The sequence below is a fragment of the Neophocaena asiaeorientalis genome, unplaced genomic scaffold (genome assembly GCF_003031525.2).
Source record: "Neophocaena asiaeorientalis asiaeorientalis breed wild unplaced genomic scaffold, Neophocaena_asiaeorientalis_V1.1 scaffold10, whole genome shotgun sequence".
Classification (NCBI taxonomy): domain Eukaryota; kingdom Metazoa; phylum Chordata; class Mammalia; order Artiodactyla; family Phocoenidae; genus Neophocaena; species Neophocaena asiaeorientalis.
The window spans coordinates 2,939,175-2,957,744 of record NW_020172817.1 but is presented as its reverse complement, the minus strand read 5'-3'; the positions used below and the strand labels follow the sequence as shown (position 1 = coordinate 2,957,744).

The following is an 18,570-nucleotide window of genomic DNA, read 5'->3' as shown; positions in this document are numbered from 1 at the left end:
GTGCTTATTTTCTGAGCTCATCAAAGGCTCAGCCACAGTCGGCCTGAGAAAGCGTGTACAAGGGGAGATGCCCGAACATACTCTACATCCTCCTACGCCAGATCGCTCTCAACCACACCTAAGAAACATTTTCAGTCCTGGAAATGATGTACTGGGATTTGCTTAAAGTAAACGCTTGTCTGATCTACATCACTTTACACTGTTGCTTGCCATGCAATCGAGTTAGTTTTAATCCATAAATATCTCTAAGTATACAAAACAATATAATTTTTGTACTGAGTTCTGAATGGATTTACTAGATCCTTAAAAGATAATAATCGTATAATTTAATCATTGTAAAGTCACTTTGCTGGCACTGTTTGGTTTTGATCAGACATGTAGAAGAAATTCCATTATCAGACTCTGATCCCACATGAGAAATGAGCTCGCTTCTAAAGTGCTGGCCAAATTCTGACTCACAATTGATAAGGAGTTCCGTGTTACTTTTTATATCATAGAACTGTCATCCATATATAATTAGCACCTTATCTGAAGTATAGTTTGCCTTCAAACTATAAACTAAAACTGCCTTCAACGATGGCCAATATTCTCCTAGTTCTTTATGGAAATACTAGTCTTATGTCAATGTGGAGCTGCTGGGAAATGGTTAAATGAATATGCTTTAATACAGAACGTGTAATGCAGACACATTATTGATGTAAGAATTTCTCTCCTTACTCTCAATGAAACTTCATGCTATTTCATTGAAAACTGTCCCAATTTGCTATCAACCCTTTGCTGCAGCAGCACCATAAAATGAATACGCGCTGCATTTTGCTAAAGACGTAACTGCTGAAAACATGTTATTGTTCTCGCGAAATAATTTTAATTTACTTGTGTTCATTTCATTTAGCACCTATGGTCTGCTACTCAGACAAAAAGGCATTTACTAAGTAACATAAGCCATTTTTCTCACCCTATGAAAGTCTGAGGAAGAACATTTTTCTAGCTGTCCAAACTAAAACATACACGACCAAGATATTCAGCTACAAATTAACCACGCTAATTCATGCAATCATTATCATGTTTAGCTTTTTAAATCTTCTCTGAAATCGATACTGGCCTCAAAATACTTTCCAATTTTTAATAAGGCAAGAGCATCTTTATGTAAAAGGCAGTGTACTTCTTTTACATATTTATCTGTTCACTTAAAGTCCCCCCCCACTTTATCCCTATTTAAAATATATTTAATGAATGTTATGCTCCCATAGTCATCTATCGGAAGCCTCATATACCTACAGGCCCCCACCCGGCCTGTGATGCTGGAAACCACAGTGTTGAAATGGTTTTCCCCAACAGAGCATAACATCCTTTCCACCTTTTACCATGCTTTCCTGTCCTTCTTAATAAATGAGTTACTCAGCCAAGAAGGCAGGGACAGTGTTACTAACCAAGTTCTTTGAGCTAGTTATGTATGGTTCATTTTCAATAACTAATAGGTCATCTTTTCCAAGCATTGAACTAAGAGTAACTGTGGCCTCATTGCTCTGGAAAGGATAGTCACATACTTCCAGACAAATAATCTGTTTGTCTAATACCCACTATTAATGTTCTTGAAATGCTTTGTACGTCCAAAATAAAAATATAGTTCCCATTTAGAAAAAGAAAATCCTATCTTTCCTTTTTCCTTCCTCTATTTCTTTTTTTTTTTATTCCAGTTATTTCCAGGGTACAAAGCCTTTCCTGGGGACTCAAAACCAGACAGAAACACTCACTCTTCATGGTCCGTCCCCCGAGTGATGAACCTCAGGAGATGGCCGGGACCTCAACAGTTACCGCTTAATTAAGGTTCCTCTGGTTGTTAGCTAAGAACTTAACCCTCTTGGAAAAAATTTTCTCCCTCAAGCAAGATGACCTACCATTAGTAAAAACAATCAGCAGTAATTAAAAACCTCATTTTGGGCTTCCCTGGTGGCGCAGTGGTTGAGAGAAATTGCTTTATTTCTTTTTTTTTTTATTCCAGTTATTTCCAGGGTACAAAGCCTTTCCTGGGGACTCAAAACCAGACAGAAACACTCACTCTTCATGGTCCGTCCCCCGAGTGATGAACCTCAGGAGATGGCCGGGACCTCAACAGTTACCGCTTAATTAAGGTTCCTCTGGTTGTTAGCTAAGAACTTAACCCTCTTGGAAAAAATTTTCTCCCTCAAGCAAGATGACCTACCATTAGTAAAAATAATCAGCAGTAATTAAAAACCTCATTTTCACACATAGTTCCTAAGTTTTACATCATGAAAATTGCTTCTCATCTAATACTCTTTAAAAATGTTGCCCTGAGCAAAATGAAAGGCCCTCTTTGAAAAAGACTAAAGCTGAACAAAAGAAGCTGAAATAGAATCAGTTTCTCTTTCAAGTAATAAAACTGCCCCAATATTTGGTCAACAGTTTTTCTTAAATACATGAATCCAAATAAGGGATATTCTTTTCGTCTTATTTCAAAAATATCTAAAATACTTGATCATCAGTGTGTTACAAATACTTTGGCAGAGACGCTAGATGTCGTAATTATCTTCTGTTTAAACTTGTTGTACCCAAATATTCAACGGGCAATCAAAATGTGAATGTACTCCCTAAAATAACTTTAAATGGATTTAACATTCTGCTTGAGTTCACATGATTTATGTTCTTAAACTATTTAATAAGTAGTTATTCCAAAATCTCTGAACAGACTAAAGTTTAAACCCCCAAACTTGCAAAGTGGAATAAAGAAAACAGACAATGTTTGATATAATCAAAATCTAATCAAATTGGGGGGTGGGGGGAAGTGCCTTTTCTGAAACAAATTAGGTAAATAATAACAGATGTCAAAGCCTTTTAAGTAAATGGAACCTAGGCCAAATTTATTTTCAAACGAGGTGGAAAAATATATATATAAATATCTCTAACCTAATGGAATTCTGGGCACCATGGGTCAAATTTCGAGAACATGACTGTAGTTATCAGGAGACACTAGAGGGCAGAGCTGCCCAGAGAAGCTCTTCTGACATCTAATTAGCAAAAGGGATACCAATAATCAGATACTTGCTCTTTATATAAACCCTCAAGATACTGACTTATCTTGAAAGGTTTTAGACTTTTAACAGATGATCTAAACTAGTCCAGTACAATCAAACAAACAAAGGAAACCCACACTAGGGCTCCATGGAGAATACTTGTCCTAAGAATGATCTATCTTCCTTCCTGTACATGTTCATGACTATAACATCTCACTCCCCATGAAACAACCATCACTTTTCTCCTGAATAAAAGATCGTACTAACCCACTTATGCTCATGCCTTCAAAAGCTAGGGGTTTTAAGTTTCAGATGACATTTCCCATCAAATCTGGGGAACGGATTATTCCAAGTACCGTAAGCTCAAACAAAATTTGTCTCCATATTATTAAAAGTTTTCTGAAGAGGAGGAAGAAGTGTTCAACCTTCAGAACTCCTTTGTGTTCATTCTCTGTCAATGACAGAGATTCAACAAAGATGGGCTGCCCGGCATTCCACTGCACTGATTAATGGAAGCCATTTATGCCAAGTGGATTTTGGAAGCCCAAATATCAATTTCTGTAGCTCTAAGAGCAACATAAAAAGTCATTTCCCCTCTTTCAGACACTGCATGACTTTCATAGTGGCCAAGTCATGTACAAGCCACATCAATAGCTCCTAATTATAGTAACTTGAAAATTAAAGCCTCACACATTCGTTCTCCAAAGAGCCAAGTTTCCTAGATGGCATTCCATGAGGTGATGGAGCTTCTCTTCAAAACAATCCATCTCAGAAAATGTGTGTTTTTCAACAGAAATAAAATGTATTTTTCCTAGAAGAGTGTTTTATTATCACTGTATTTATAAAATATACTCATAAAAATCAGTATTTAAAATAGTTATAATTCAAATAGGCTGAATTTCTCATATGTTTCTCATATGTGATGATGGCTTTTAAGATCCTAACCCCTTGATAATTCTGTAGCTTGAACAGTGAATGTGACAACATAAACATATATTTTAAATAACTCAGGAAGAGCAAATTGAGCATTTGTGATTCTTAGAATCTAGAATACATTTTTCACTATTTCTCACTACTCTTTTTCTCTTAATACCTGTCTGATCGTACCCTTTTTTCCTGGCTTTTAAAACCAATGTCTTGAATATTCACCATAATATCCAAGATATACATACAACGGATCAAGGAAATTGGGCCCCTACTGAGGCATTTAATATATTGATGCAAATTATAAAACTATAGGCTGTAAAATATTGACCTCTCCAGTCCACTCGTGGAAAACTAAAACTCAGAATGAAATGTACTTCAGCAGGAAAACTAATCATGGTAAACATTCACTAGTTATATCTTATTTCTAGAAAGCCATAGATGAAGAATTTCTGTCAATCAATATCAAAGATGGCCTTCCCTAACCACTTCATCTAAAATTTTAACCACCCCCTCAACATTTCATATCCCCCTTCTTTGCCCAGTGTTTTTCCCTTAGCACTTACCATTAATTAATTTACTAATTCTTTTACTTGGAATTTTTACTTGTATATTATCAATCTCCCTCTCTGGAATGTATGCCCTCTGAGGGCAGGGATTTTATTTCTTTTGTTTATTCTTTTTTTCATCTCCAGTCCCTAGAACAGTGCCTGGCACCTAGTAAAGTAATTAATAAATATTTGCTGGATTATTAAATGGATGAATAAATAAATGAATAAACAACAAATCCAAAACCTGGCAGAATTGTACGTGTTCCAACAGAGTAACAGATCCTTCTAAATTGATAATTGCACAAAAAAAGCAATCTCAACAACATTCGTTGACTTTCGTAAGGCTCTATTTCAGGAATAACTATATACAGGTCCAAATAACCCAACTATATGCTGTCTGCAAGAGACACACTTTAGATTCAAAAACCAAATAGGTTGAAAGTAAAAGAATGAAAAAGATACATCACAAAACAGTAACCAAAAGAGAGCTGGAGTGGCTATACCAATATCTTAAAGATAAAAATTGTTACTAGAGACCAAGGCCATTTTCTCATGATAAAAAAGTCTATCTGTCAAGAAGATTTAACACTTACAAATGTATTTGCCCTTAATAACAAAGCCCCAAGATATATAAAGCAAAAACTGACAGAATTGAAGAGAGAAAAAGACAATTCAACAATGACATTTAGAGACTCCAATACCCCACTTTCAGCTAGACAAAAGATCAACAAGGAAATAAAAGACATGAACAACACTAAAAGCTAACTACACCAAGCAGACCTTTATAGAACACACCACTCAACAACAGCAGAGTACGCACTCTTCTTAAGAGCACATGGAACAATTCTACAAGATAGACCATATGTTAGACCCAAATCCCTTACCCAAAACACTTTGGGCCATATGTGTTTCAGAATTCCAAATTGTCCAGATTTTTAAAATATGATATGGTACATTTTTATTGTATTATGTAATATCCCACACGCTCAGCGGGATCTAGGTCAACATCCTGTAACCAATCACAATATTTCTATGGCAAAATATATGAAAGTTGACACTATCTGAGATAAAGACTATAAACAGCTTCAACTCAGTTCAGGTGTTTTGTCACAAAATAAATTACAAAAATTTTTTTTAACTCTTGCTTCTACTTTCAAAGCATTTTTCAAATGGATCCACTCGTCTTCATCTCTGCTGCCGTCATCCTAATATGAGCGCCCCTGTTATGTCCTTCCCCGCCATCGGGGAGCATTCTAACAGCACCCCTGCTCTCAGCCCAGGCTCCTTCCAGCCCAGTCTTTACAAGGTAACCAAAGGCATCTGTCACTTTTATTATATTGCTCCTCTGCCTGAGACTCTACAGTGATGTCCCGTTGCTCCTAGAGTGAAACACGCCTCCCTCACGATGGCCTCCCTGATAAGGTGCATCCCGGCTTCCCCAAGGTGTCCTACTCCTACTCACTCGTGGACTTCTTCTTACTCCCTTCAACGCAACAAGCTCTTTCCTACTTAAGAGTCTTTAGTCTAGCCGCTCCCCCTTCCAGAATGCTCTTCAAAGAGTTTTTTCAGAGGGGAATCATCATCAGTCTTTAGATCTAAGCTCGGATGTCATCTCTTCAAAGACTTTCCCTACCCCTTCTAACTAAATACACTTAGCCTTCCCCATACCTTTAAAACAAACAAACAAACAAAACACGGGGGACTTCCCTGGCGGTCCAGTGGTTAAGACTGCAGTGCTTCCACTGCAGGGGGTGCAGGTCGGATCACTGGTCAGGGAACTAAGATCCCACATGCCGCACAGTGCGTACAAAAAATAAAATTTTTTTTTTAAATTTTTAAGAAACTGAATTTTAAAGTTGCTTTAGATGTACATAAAAGTTGCGAAGATAGTACAAAGAGTTCCCATATATGCTGCGCACAGTCTCCTCTACTGTCAACCTCTTACATTGCTAAGGTACATTTATTTACAGCTTAGTAAACCAACCCTGGTACGTTACTATAATATTAACTAAGCTCCACACTTTACTAAGATTTCACTAGTTCTTCCCTAATGTCCTTTTTCTGTTCCAGGACTCCATCCAGGACACCACGTGACATTTAGTCATCATGTCTCCGTAGCTTTCTCTGCTCTGTGACAGTTTGTCAAACTTTCCTTGTTTTTTCTTCACAGTGTTGAAGAGTACCGGTCAGGTATTTTGCAGACTGTCCCCCGACTTGGTTTGACCTGCTGTTTTTCTCATGGTTAAACTAGGGCTATGGAGTTTTAGGGGGAAGACCACAGAGATAAAGTAGTCTCATTACATCATACCGAAGGCATACAGTATCAACATGACATCACCGATAATGTTAAACTTGGCCACCGGGCTTAGGTAGCATTTGCCAGGCTTCTCCACTGTAAAGTTACTCCCTCTCCCCACTTTCCACTCTGTAACCAATCTACTCTTTGGAAACAAGTCACCGAGTACAGCCCACACTCAAGGGCCAGGGGGAGTTGAGGTCCACCTCCTGGAGGGGACGGTATATAAATAAATAATTTGGAATTCTTCTGTAAGGGAGATTGTCTATTTCCCCCATTTATTGATTCAATCAGTCATTTATTTATAACAATATGCACTCATAGATGTTCATATTAGAGTTTAGGTTATAACCCAAAACTACATTATTTGTTTCATTGCTCAAATCACTCCTGGTTTAGCCACTGGGGGCTCTTTCAAGTTGGCTCTTATGTTCCTTTGCTATGCCTCATCCTTTTGTCTTTTTGAGCACTCCACTTTCTGGAGCAAGATACTCCAGTCTCATCTTGTGTAAGAATAGCACCTTGTATGAGACTGGTTCCTTTTATTGGAGAATGGTTTTGGAAACCAAGATCTGGTGCTAGGTAAACTTATTGTTACTGGGGTGTTACTATTAGGCCTTCTCAATAGACAGAGCTAGGAAATGTATGTGTGTATACTAACCCATGCACAAGCACAGATTCTAAAAAATTGCCATATGTAACCGTTTGTATCTCTATTAAGCAAAACATGAGTTTATACTGATGTTCCCACCTCTAATCCAGTATCACATGATTCGTTGTAGGATTCCATTTTTTTAATCACTCAGATTCTTTTCCACTGGAATTATTAACATAATCTAAAATTACCTAGCTTGTTTACTTACTGTTTGTCCCTTATCATCAAGAATTTAAATTTAGAAGCAGAGGTCTTGCCTGTTTTAACAAATTCTGGAGCTCTAGAACCTAGAACAGTGCCTGCAACATGGTAGTGATTTATTGATCGGTGAAAAAATAATCGATAAAGAAGTACTGATTATTTAATTTATAGTAGGAGAAAAAAGATGAAATATTTTGAGGCTACCCCTTGATATGAGTAAGATCATCTTCTAAACGAAAAATAAACACATATTCATCCAACGCTATGCCCTGTTATATTAATAATCTCCACGCATTCACCATCACTTGGCATTGGAATTTCCCCCACAAGCAATTCAAGGAATGCTTGACAATTTTCCCCTAGAGTTTACTGTAGTAGAGCTTAATCATGTCCAAAATGAAAGTAACGTATTTCTTCCTCAGATTTCCTCCTATGTAACATATACTATCTTCAGTCTTAGTAGGGTGTAGGTCAGAGAGAAGAGGCAGACAGGAGGTAGGGAGATTCCTCACCCATCCTTACACGTTTCACTAAACTACCCAAGGAGGTTTCAGTGTCTCTCCCCCCGTAGTCTAAGGACCATGTGTCACTCAAAGCTACAGTTAGTTGTAATTTTGTTGGCTTAGCATTTTCCTACTTCTTTCTACTACTTCTCAAATTGCCGAAAAGTCTTGTCTAGATCTGAAAATGCCTTTCATAGAAGCTACTGTGGTATGAAAGGTAAAGAAAGACAGTTCGGGAGGGGATTGAAAGGGATTTTTCATTCAAGATTTTCTTTAACCTTCCCGGTTTGCACTTGGGCATGCTTGTTGGTCCTAGAGAACACAATGTGGGCAAGGGCTGTTACCCCTGTTCACTGTGTCTTTCTCTCCAAAGAACTGGAGGTTCCCCCGGAAACCTCCCATCTACTTGCTCCCACTAAAAAGACACAGGTATGTCAAGAAAAGAACGAAAGAGGTGGAAGGAGGGTAAGAGAAATACTGGATGCTCAATGTATGCCTGGCAAATCCTGTGCTCTTTACCACTCTACTCTCAAGATTGCAACTAATTTTACCAAAATTTGGTAAAATTTTTTTAATTTTCTTTATTTTTTTCCTTTAAATTAATAGAGGGGGCACTTACATACATACTGATATCAAAATCTGCAAATGTAACACAGAAAAGAAGTTAATACTGGGGAGGGGGGAGAAAAGAGCAAAAGTATTTCCCGTGGCTTCTGGAATACTCTTTCACAGTAAGTAAAATCCCCTAATATTTGTGAGAGATGTTATCCTTCTTAAAATCTTTTTTTTAAAAAAAACAAGCTGAACAAACCAAGGCAAGCCTGTATACATTTCTTGAAATAGTTCCTGTTTATTTGAACTATTTTGTACCTCGGAGCCATGACACGTAAGTGTCAGCGCACAACTGCAGGTCCATATATAACAAAGGAGTGCCCAGAGGGTTCCCGAAATAAGAGCTTGATGCTCAGTTCATATGAGGAAGGCCCCCTACGCCCAAATTAAGCCTTGGCCACTTGTACATAATTAGCATACCAAAACGAGAAATGAAACCAAAAGGCACATTAGGGCGATGGAACTCTGTTACCATGTTAAGGATACAGTGCCCAGGTGTCATCAGTCAAAATGAACTATGTCAAATAGATGAAAACTGAAGAAAAAAACAGGTTTCCAGACAGTAGCTTTCAGAGCATATACACCTAAAGGAAGGACTGAATAAGAAATATCTCCCCAGTAAGTTCTCTTATCAACTTTACCTACACAGAAACGCTTCCAGGTTTTTGTCACATCTTCCCACGGGACTGCTCCCAGCCCACCTCTACTCATGTGGGACTTCATTTGGCTGAGTCATAAGAACAGCTGTTGAATTATGAGTTATGGGCACAGGCAAGAAGCTGTCAAATATCCAAGGATACAGAAAGCACAAGCCACAAGTGCAGTTTTTCTTGGCCAAGTCCTCAGTGTCTGCCATCCATTTACTTGTGACTGTAGGTGATTATCTCGTCCCCTCCCTGCCACGCTGAAGGGTCGGAAGCACTCTAGCTGTGCCCTCAGAGTCATCCCATTCTGCTCTTAGAAAGTCCGAAAATAGAAGGGAGCTGAGTTTCCTTTGTTCCAATCCTCTCAGCAAACATCAGTCACATCACAGCAAAGCCACGCGCCAAGACAAAGCAGGAAATGAGTAAGGGATAAAGAGTCTGTTCTCTTGCTGCCTTTCCCTGTGTTGGAGTATTGTACTCACCAGTGGAAACTCATTTTCGAAGTTATGTTGCAGCTGTACAAACTGCTCATTGAAAAAAAAAAAAAAATCCATTACCTTGTTTTCAGCCCAGTGGCAGATTTCACATCAAAAATATTATACCCAGTAGACATTCCTAGCAGCTCATCTATATCTTCAATCATACAGTAAAATTTCCAACAAATTATTCAAATCCTCTGAACAAATGCTAGATGAAATCCTTCAACCAGTGACAACCTCAAGAAACCAAGTGTGTCACACATGGGTAATTTCACATTCACGGAGGCTTTTCTCATGACATTTTATTTTCTGAAAAGAGCAGATATGTCTCACTGGAAGCATTTTTTTTTTATATTTTAGGGTTTTAAAAATAGATCCTGCTCTTAAGACTTCTTCCTGTGGTCTGAAGAACTGAACATATTTTCCCAGGCAGATTCAGAATAGAATTATCAGATCAATTTAAGAACAAGTTGAAAATTGACAGTAGATGGCTAATGGGTGAGCGGTAAATGCAACTTGTTTCCTTAAGTCATATTCTCACTGCAGAAATATGAACATGACCCCCATGATTCTCTCTACCTTTCTAAAACACTGACTCGTGTATTCATTCCCTCATTCATACCACAAATACTCACTGAATACCCACAAAGTGACCAAGAAAATGACTGTCAAGCTACATTGAGCTGTGTCACATAATCTTTTCCAAAATCTGTCCCACTCAGATCTTCCTTTCTTCTACAGGCAGCTGAGTGGAGAGGCCAAGAGAGCAAAGAAGAGAAAGGCGTCGAAAGGAAAATACATTTAAAAAGAGCTATGAAGAATGTAGAAAAGCAAACACATGTGGAGAAGAAAGTTCTGGAGAGTTATCACCATTGGGACCACATCAGCCCCAATCCTCTCTGCATAAAGGATAAAAGCAAACATCAGTCCACGATGCCCTAAATGGTCCCCATCTTTTTTTTTTTTTACTACCATCTCAGAACCATCTGGCTTTGAAACAAATTGTAAAATCACTGTACATATGGTCTATACAGTAAATAAGATGGCTATAGTAGCAGACAAAGTATAATTTACATATTTTATTCACTACAGGATCATTAATCTGTTCTAGTGAGTAAAATGCAGATTTGAGTGTTTTGAGAATTAGTAAGCAAATGAAACAAAAATCACCTCAAAGGCCAGAGAGTTGCCTCGTGATGTGCTCTTTGTTAATCCTGACGTTTTTAATTACCTATCAAATATGTCAGTACGTGTATTTAAATATTACGTTTTAACATTGTTCCTTAGTTATTCAGGCATGGTAATAAAAAGCTTCCCCTCTGCTTGTCATTTGCTATCAAACCTACAGAGAATGTTAATAAGAGCAACAGTTAGAGAAAAAGTAAAAGCGGTGGCTTTACCACTTCACCCAGGCTGTAGGTATGCAGACATTCTTAATCCATAAAATACAAACGCCTTGAAATATTTCAACGGACAGCATGCAACACTGTCATGCGCTGACGTTTTCTTAATACACTTTCAAAATCGCAGTCAATTTTCAATGAGGATCTGTCAGCTTCCTCTAGTGCGTGAGAACAACTTAATCAGTTCTGAAGAAGGAAATACCCCTTTCATGACAGAGCCCTATTTAGGAAAATAATGATCAGAGGGCCCTCAAGAATTTCATTAAAGTTCTATAAACGCTTTACAAATAGGTTCAGAAGCTGCACCTTAGAACAGCAGCCAAGGTGAACCTACCTGGTGCCAACTTCCTCTCTAATTCAAAACTATCATGATGAACCCCATCATGATAAGAATATGGATAAAAATGAAAACTACCCTCCTTCCTAGGAGTCCCTCCAGTCATTCTCACTGCTGTAAGAAGAGTTTAAAGGAAAAGCAGTAAGGGGAAGACTAATACAAAAGTTAAAGGCTGGTAAAGATGGCCAGGGCTCTACTATCCGCAAAGACAGGTGGGCCCATCTGCAAGTCTCAATCCCTACTCCGCAAGTCCTTTGCCAGTCCTTTCCTCTGGTGCTCTGAGTAACAAAGGAGGAAAAAACGCTGATGGACACCACGATTCGCTGTGACTGATGCTGGACTACCTGCCTGTGCCCTTTGCGATTGCCCCTTGCCCGGGATCTCTGGGGGTTCTTCAACCTCCTGCTTTACTCACATACACCCCAACCACCAGGGGCCTTTCCAAAGCATAAACACACACCAGTACCCAGTGATGCCGAAGAGCGCTGCCTTGTGCTTGGCCACATGCAAAAGCATCTCATAACTCCGCTTATGAGCTGACTCCAATGAAGACCCATGGGGAGGGATGACTGGAGAGTAAATATGCTCCCATGTGCTGAGATCATTATAGCTCACTGCATCTGATTTTTTTTTTTTTTTTTTTTTTTTTTTGCGGTACGCGGGCCTCTCGCTGTTGTGGCCTCTCCTGTTGCGGAGCACAGGCTCCGGACGCGCAGGCTCAGCGGCCATGGCTCACGGGCCCAGCCGCTCCATGGCACGTGGGATCTTCCCGGACCGGGGCACGAACCCGTGTCCCCTGCATCGGCAGGCGGACTCTCAACAACTGTGCCACCAGGGAAGCCCTACATCTGATTTTTTAAATGCTGATTCCTTCTTTATTTACAATAACAAATTTGGTCAGAAACCAAGGTGGGCTCACCTAGAAAAAGCAGGGAGTAAATATCCAGAGATAAAGAATGATATGGAAAGAAGAGTCATTAACTTCATTTTGGTGACAAGAGATTGAAGGAGATAACAGGGACCTGTGAGCACTGTTGCTGTGAGCAAATGAAGGTCCCCATCTGCTAGCTGATTGAACAAGTAAAAATCATCAGAGCCAACATTAAAACGGCACCTACTGTTGTTAGCACCATTCTAAGCACTCTATAGGTATGTATGTATTTCATCCTCAAAATATGTATAAAACAGGTGCCATTATTATCTTTTAAAGATGAGTTAACTGAGGCACAAACAGTTAAGTGACTCGTCCACGGTAACACAGCTATTGCCTTCCGTTAACGCTCTATTTTCCTATGTTTAGGCATTATAGTCCATCTCTTACAAAAAGTTTAAAGTTTCCCATACAACACTTCATCTAGTAAATGTTATCTCTTCAAACATCTCTATTTCTCGAAAAAGTACTGAAAGCATTCATAAACCTAAATATACTCGCTTAATTAGTTTAAAGTATCACCATCTCAAAATAAATTTGATCTTATAGGTTCTTAGATTGCACTTATTTTATACCATACTGTGAGATTCAAAACAGAATTAGCTTTTACTCTTAAAATATCATTAATGCATCATCTTGAATATGGTAATCAATAAAAGAGATTCTGCAAGGAGGTAGGAACGTACATGCATGTTAATTATTTCTAATGTCTTAATTAACTCCTACTGCTAATGATACAGTAATTAAAGTTTAAATATATTGTAGAGGATACATCAGTTTTCTATTGGGTCGTGTTTAAGCATTAAACATGATTAAACAGATTAATCATCACTAAAATCTCACGAAATGGGGAGATTTAGACCCAAATTCTCATTGAGATTAGAATTCTATGTCTAAAACTAAGGTTTTAGACACGGTGCAACATGTTTTCCTCACACACACACCTGCTTCCTCGTTAGCTCTTCCTCTCCTTCTCTGTCCCCATGTCCCTCTGAGCACCCAGAGGTACACCATGGCAATAATCACTTCTGAAAGTGGTTTAGTATATGCCTCAAGCACCACTGATGAAGTCAAACTCCCATACATTTTTTAACCTTCTTGATTTCTGAGCCCCGGGAGAGAAGTTATAGCGATGCCTGTTGACTGACCTGGACCTGATGAGGATCAAATGTAAAGACCAGAGTAGGTAGAGAGTGCCATTTTAGAAGCTATCTCCAATTGTGGATTAAAGATGTCCACTCCCTTTAAAGAAGGGCAGACTCCAGCGGTGGAGTCTATTTTTCCTTCTCTTTAATCTGGTTGATCCTGTGACTTGCTTCAATCAAGGGAGTGCAGCAGACATAAAGCCATGTCACTTCCAAGGCTGGGCCTTAAGAGATCTGCAACTTCCTCTTTTATGCTCCTGGAACCCAATCATCATGGTTGTGAGCCATCCACATCACATGGAAAGAGAAGTGAGTAACCAGCTGACAGCCCCAACTGAGCTTCCAACCAACAGCCAGCACAAACAGCAAGTCAAACGAGTGAGCCACCTTGCGCGTTCCCATCCAGTCAAAACTCTAGTGATCACAGCCCCAGAATGGTGCCGCATGTGGACAGCAACCTCCCAATTGACCTCAGTCAACCCGCAGACTCTTAAGAGATAATACATGATGGTTGTTGTTTAAACCACTAAGTATATGAGGTAATTTGACTATACAGCAATAGATAGTCGAAGCCTTTCTAGACCCTCATAGAGACTCAGGCTGAAACCAGTTCCTGCTTGACTTAGCATAACACAGGATAAGTCGTGGTGGACCCAGACACGTCAGGATGGCTACAAGGAAGTTGAAAAGAACACTTCCCAGTGGGGGCACAGTGGCTAAGACCATGAACCTCGGAGCCAGACTGTTTGAATCCTGGCTTTGCCTTTTACTAGATATGCACCTAGTAGAGGTTATTTATTCTGTGCCTCAGTTTGCCTCCATATAAAATAGAGATAATAATATTCTCTACCTCACAGGTTTATTTTGAAGACTGAATATCAGTATCACTATGTGTAAAGCACTTAGAACAGTGCCTGGCACAAAGTAAATGTTCGGTAAATGTTTATTATTCTCTTGAACATCCAAGGAACCACCCACTCACAGCTCTGGGAGGGCTCTATACTTAGAACAAAGGGATATGGAAAGTGAAGGGAAGGGTCATAACATGGTTCCTGTTTGATCCTGAGGAAATGGATCTCTGCCATGCCATAAAAGCACGGATATGATAAATGCTAAATCTGATTAGCCTCACACCAGCAAGGGAGAAAGCCAAAAATCAGAGTAAATGCTCAGTTTCTGGGTCATCAGTAATAGAAATGTCAGACAATCAGTCACATTTTATCTGAGAATAAACTACTCCTAGGTATAATAATCCACACTTTGGATTTTATAACTGATTTCTGTTCATTAAGTGTCCTGAGCTTTATAAACGTAAAATGCAGTCCTGGTAAGTTATGTTCTCAGGCATGATCTGAAGTACATCATCATACTCATATCAGTTTTGTTTCTAAATATTATGTTGCAGTTCACTGCAACAAACAGATCAGGCTACCGATTACGGCAGTTTTTGCATATGTCATAATAAAATTAATCTTAAATGTATTAGTAATACCAGGTTAGTTTTTGGCTTTTGGTTGCTTTTTGCTTTCTTTTGATTTTTTGGTCATATCATATACACACTTCGGGAACTGTTTTTGTTAAAATGATTATTGATTTTTTTAAATGAAGCAAAATACAGTAATAACTCATTTTGCTATGGGATTAGAATTAGTAAATAGTATTTTTTGCCCCAACCCTTTGTCTCTTCTCTATTTTAAAATTATATCAAGGATCTATTTATATTTACTTCAGAAGTAACCAGCCCAAGTGAATTAATATATTGTGGCCATAAGTTAAAGTTTTTGAAATATTTAGCAATCTACTTCAGCTCTTGAACATCTGACCATAGCACTTCTCATGGGACTTTTCACTGGAGCCTCAAAGCTCTCCATTTCTCATCTCCACATACTCTATTCATAAAATTATTGCAGATTCAATTATACTACTCATATTCTGGTATTTGGACACGGTTCCCTCTGTTTTTCAAGAGAACGATGGATCAATAAATTGATACCAAGTAGTTCAATCAATTAGCAGTTCTGAGAAAATATGTCAGGTTTGTGCCTATCTTCACCGTGATAACATCATTCATCCACATTAGTTATTCATCTTCTTTCCAAATTATTTATAAGCCTGAGATCAGCTTGAGAAAATTCATACTTTCATTTCATACCTGCTAGTCATGCCTTAAATGGTGACTATCAGAGATGCAAATTAATTGCAACTATACGAAGGATGCACAAATTAAAAACTATGAAATTTAAATTATTAATTCAGCATCCAGATTCCTTCTGCAATCACTAACAATTTCACCTGTTTTATTGCTCAATGCAAACTAAATTTGGTAATTTAAATAGAAATAGAGAACACTAGATCTTATCACTGTTTCCCTCCTAACTTTAAGTCCCTCTTCCTTTTCCTTCCATTACCTCCTTCGTCTCTGTGTTTTGAACCTACTCTTTTATGTCTGCTGAACTTCAGTCCCAGGTCATTGTCAGATCTCATCAATTACACACTATTCTGCTTTAATCTAAGATGTCATATCCTTAGTATTATTTTACATCCCACCAGTCTATTCCAAGAACCTGAATCCGTTCCACTATACCAAAATAAACCAAAAGCCTATTTTTCCATGGGCTTTTGTCGGGTTATGGGCATTATGTTATTATGTGATTATGCACTAAAAGTTTTAAGAATATATACAATTTCGGTAGTATTATTGAGAGTAACTGTTGGGAATACTTCTGCATCCACTATGTAGCTGAACAGAGCAATGAATGAAAGTAGGCAAAACGTAACTGTGAAAAAAACTCATATGAAAAAGAAAGCTTGGTTAAGTAAAAAGACTGTTCAGATTAGAACTAATAGGTTCAACCAAAGTTTCCAGACTAGTAAAGTTTTGCTTTACGTGCATCTATTTTCTGTAAATGGAGCCCGTTTAGAGTTTCAATGCTTAAATTAACAAAATAATTTGTGTAACGGTTCTAATGAATAAAATTGAGTTGATTGAGTGTAAGACATTTGTACCAACTTGCCCTTTTAGAAACAAGGATGGGTATAATTTCATCAATAAACAACAAATAAAGGAGACCATTTGAATAAAAATGGCTTTTGAGTTTCTCAGATAAAAATGTCACAGATTTCTCAAAGCACATCTCTACAAATTCTAAATCTTGGTTTTAGTGTGATTTGCATAAAATGTCTTAAGTAGCATATGCAAATATCCTCATGTCTAGCAACATTATTTCAGGGGGAAAAATATGTCACAAACGTCTACCTGGCAAGGTTGCTTCATTTTAATGGCTATGACATGGTATCTGTAACAGCAGAGTTCACAGGTCCAGGAACCCCTCTCACTGATCCACTTCAGCAAGCAAAGCTGATGTGTATACCGAACGGACCCGTCACATCGGCAGGGGTTTAACAGCTCCCCCTGGAAAGAAAACAACTCAGTATGAATATTTATATTGTGTCTCTATTTTAAAAATCCAACAGTTGCTTTCTTTTCTTTCAAAGCCATTTACCCAGAAGGATACAAGCATCAAACTCTATCCTAGAAAATGAAATTAAATGTTCATACCTCTGGTGGGAATGCAACTAAAGTCTTAGAACTATTTCAAAGATATTACTTAGAGTTATGACATAAATGTTCTACCAACATACGAAATATGTGCAGGATACAGCTCCCAATACCCTAGGGGAAAAGCTGTACTATTAAATCTCTTTAATAACTTTTAAGTGGACGGTCAGATGCAATTCCTCTGCAGTTATTCTTAATCATTGCTAAAGAAGAAATGCATGCCATCCCAGAAAGTAGCTTGCAATAGCATTATGCTTTTATTTCTTCTAACTGTAGCATCATAAATATTGACTTAGGGGACTATATTCCTGAAATCCTGCATATTCTTATGCAATTTCCTTACTTTGAAAAATATTAAACCTAATGTTTTCTCAGACCACACATTTTGTAAGAGAGATGTATTATCCCTGTTGTCTTTGTGATTACTCGCATGTAAGTTTGCATGCACCTCTAATGGAGTTTATAATTTTAGAATTGTGTTTCTTTCTTTCACAAAGTCAAAGTAGTTTTAGTTCTCTAATGAAAACTCTAACATGCTTTTCACCTCAGTGATATTGAGTCACCGAAATGGGCAATAAGGAAGGACCCTGCCCTTTTTGGTTTTGACATGACTCACCCCCTGTTTGTCCTCTAAGACTATCTGCCTCACGATACACCTGTAGAAAAGGAATACAGGTTTGTCTCTATGTATAAACCAGATCCATCAAGGAATTCACACAAGAGATACTTATGGCATTAACACTAAAACACCTGAGGAATGTGTAACTGCAAAACCAGGGGGAAAAAATCAAGTGTAGCCCAAAGCAAACACTATTCGCCACCGGGACAATTCTGTCTTCACAGGAAAGGAAAAGGGAACGCGCAGGAGCCGCCAGGCAACCGCTCAGCCCAGGAACCCAGAGGCGGGCGCTGTCCGTGGTGCTGACAGGGCGCCGTCGAGAGCCGGAGCCAGCCCAGCCCTGCCGGACCCCACAGCAAGCTACGCCCGGGGCCCGCCGGGCCTTACCTGCTCGGCGCCCTGGAAGCAGATCTTGCAGATGGGCTGGTGGTGCTGGTGCTGGTGCCCGGAGCGCCGGTCGCCGCCGCCGCTGCTGCTGCTGCGGCTGCTGCATACCGAGCGCGTCTCGGGCCGGTCGCTGGAGCCCCGCCGCTCTCCCTCCCCACCCGCGCGGACCTCCGGCTCCCCGGGGCCCTCCTTCCCCGCCGCCGCCTCCGGGACCGTCGTCTCCGGAAGGCGCCTCGGACCTGCCCCGGAGTCGCCAGCCGCGGCCGCCTCCTGCCCTGCCGGCGGCAGCTCC

General features: G+C 39.2%; 1 protein-coding gene across 1 annotated transcript in view; it reads right to left on the bottom strand.

Moving 5' to 3' along the window:
• The window catches only part of MARCHF11 (membrane associated ring-CH-type finger 11), a 141,448-nt gene that overhangs the window by 97,455 nt on the left and 25,423 nt on the right, over positions 1 to 18,570 (bottom strand). Inside the window, exons 2-3 of the mRNA XM_024741741.1 lie at positions 18,279 to 18,566; positions 16,970 to 17,125 (exon numbers count right to left, since the gene is read on the bottom strand). Of these exons, the coding sequence (XP_024597509.1) occupies positions 16,970 to 17,125; positions 18,279 to 18,566 (444 nt within the window). The remainder of the gene's footprint in view (positions 1 to 16,969; positions 17,126 to 18,278; positions 18,567 to 18,570) is intronic.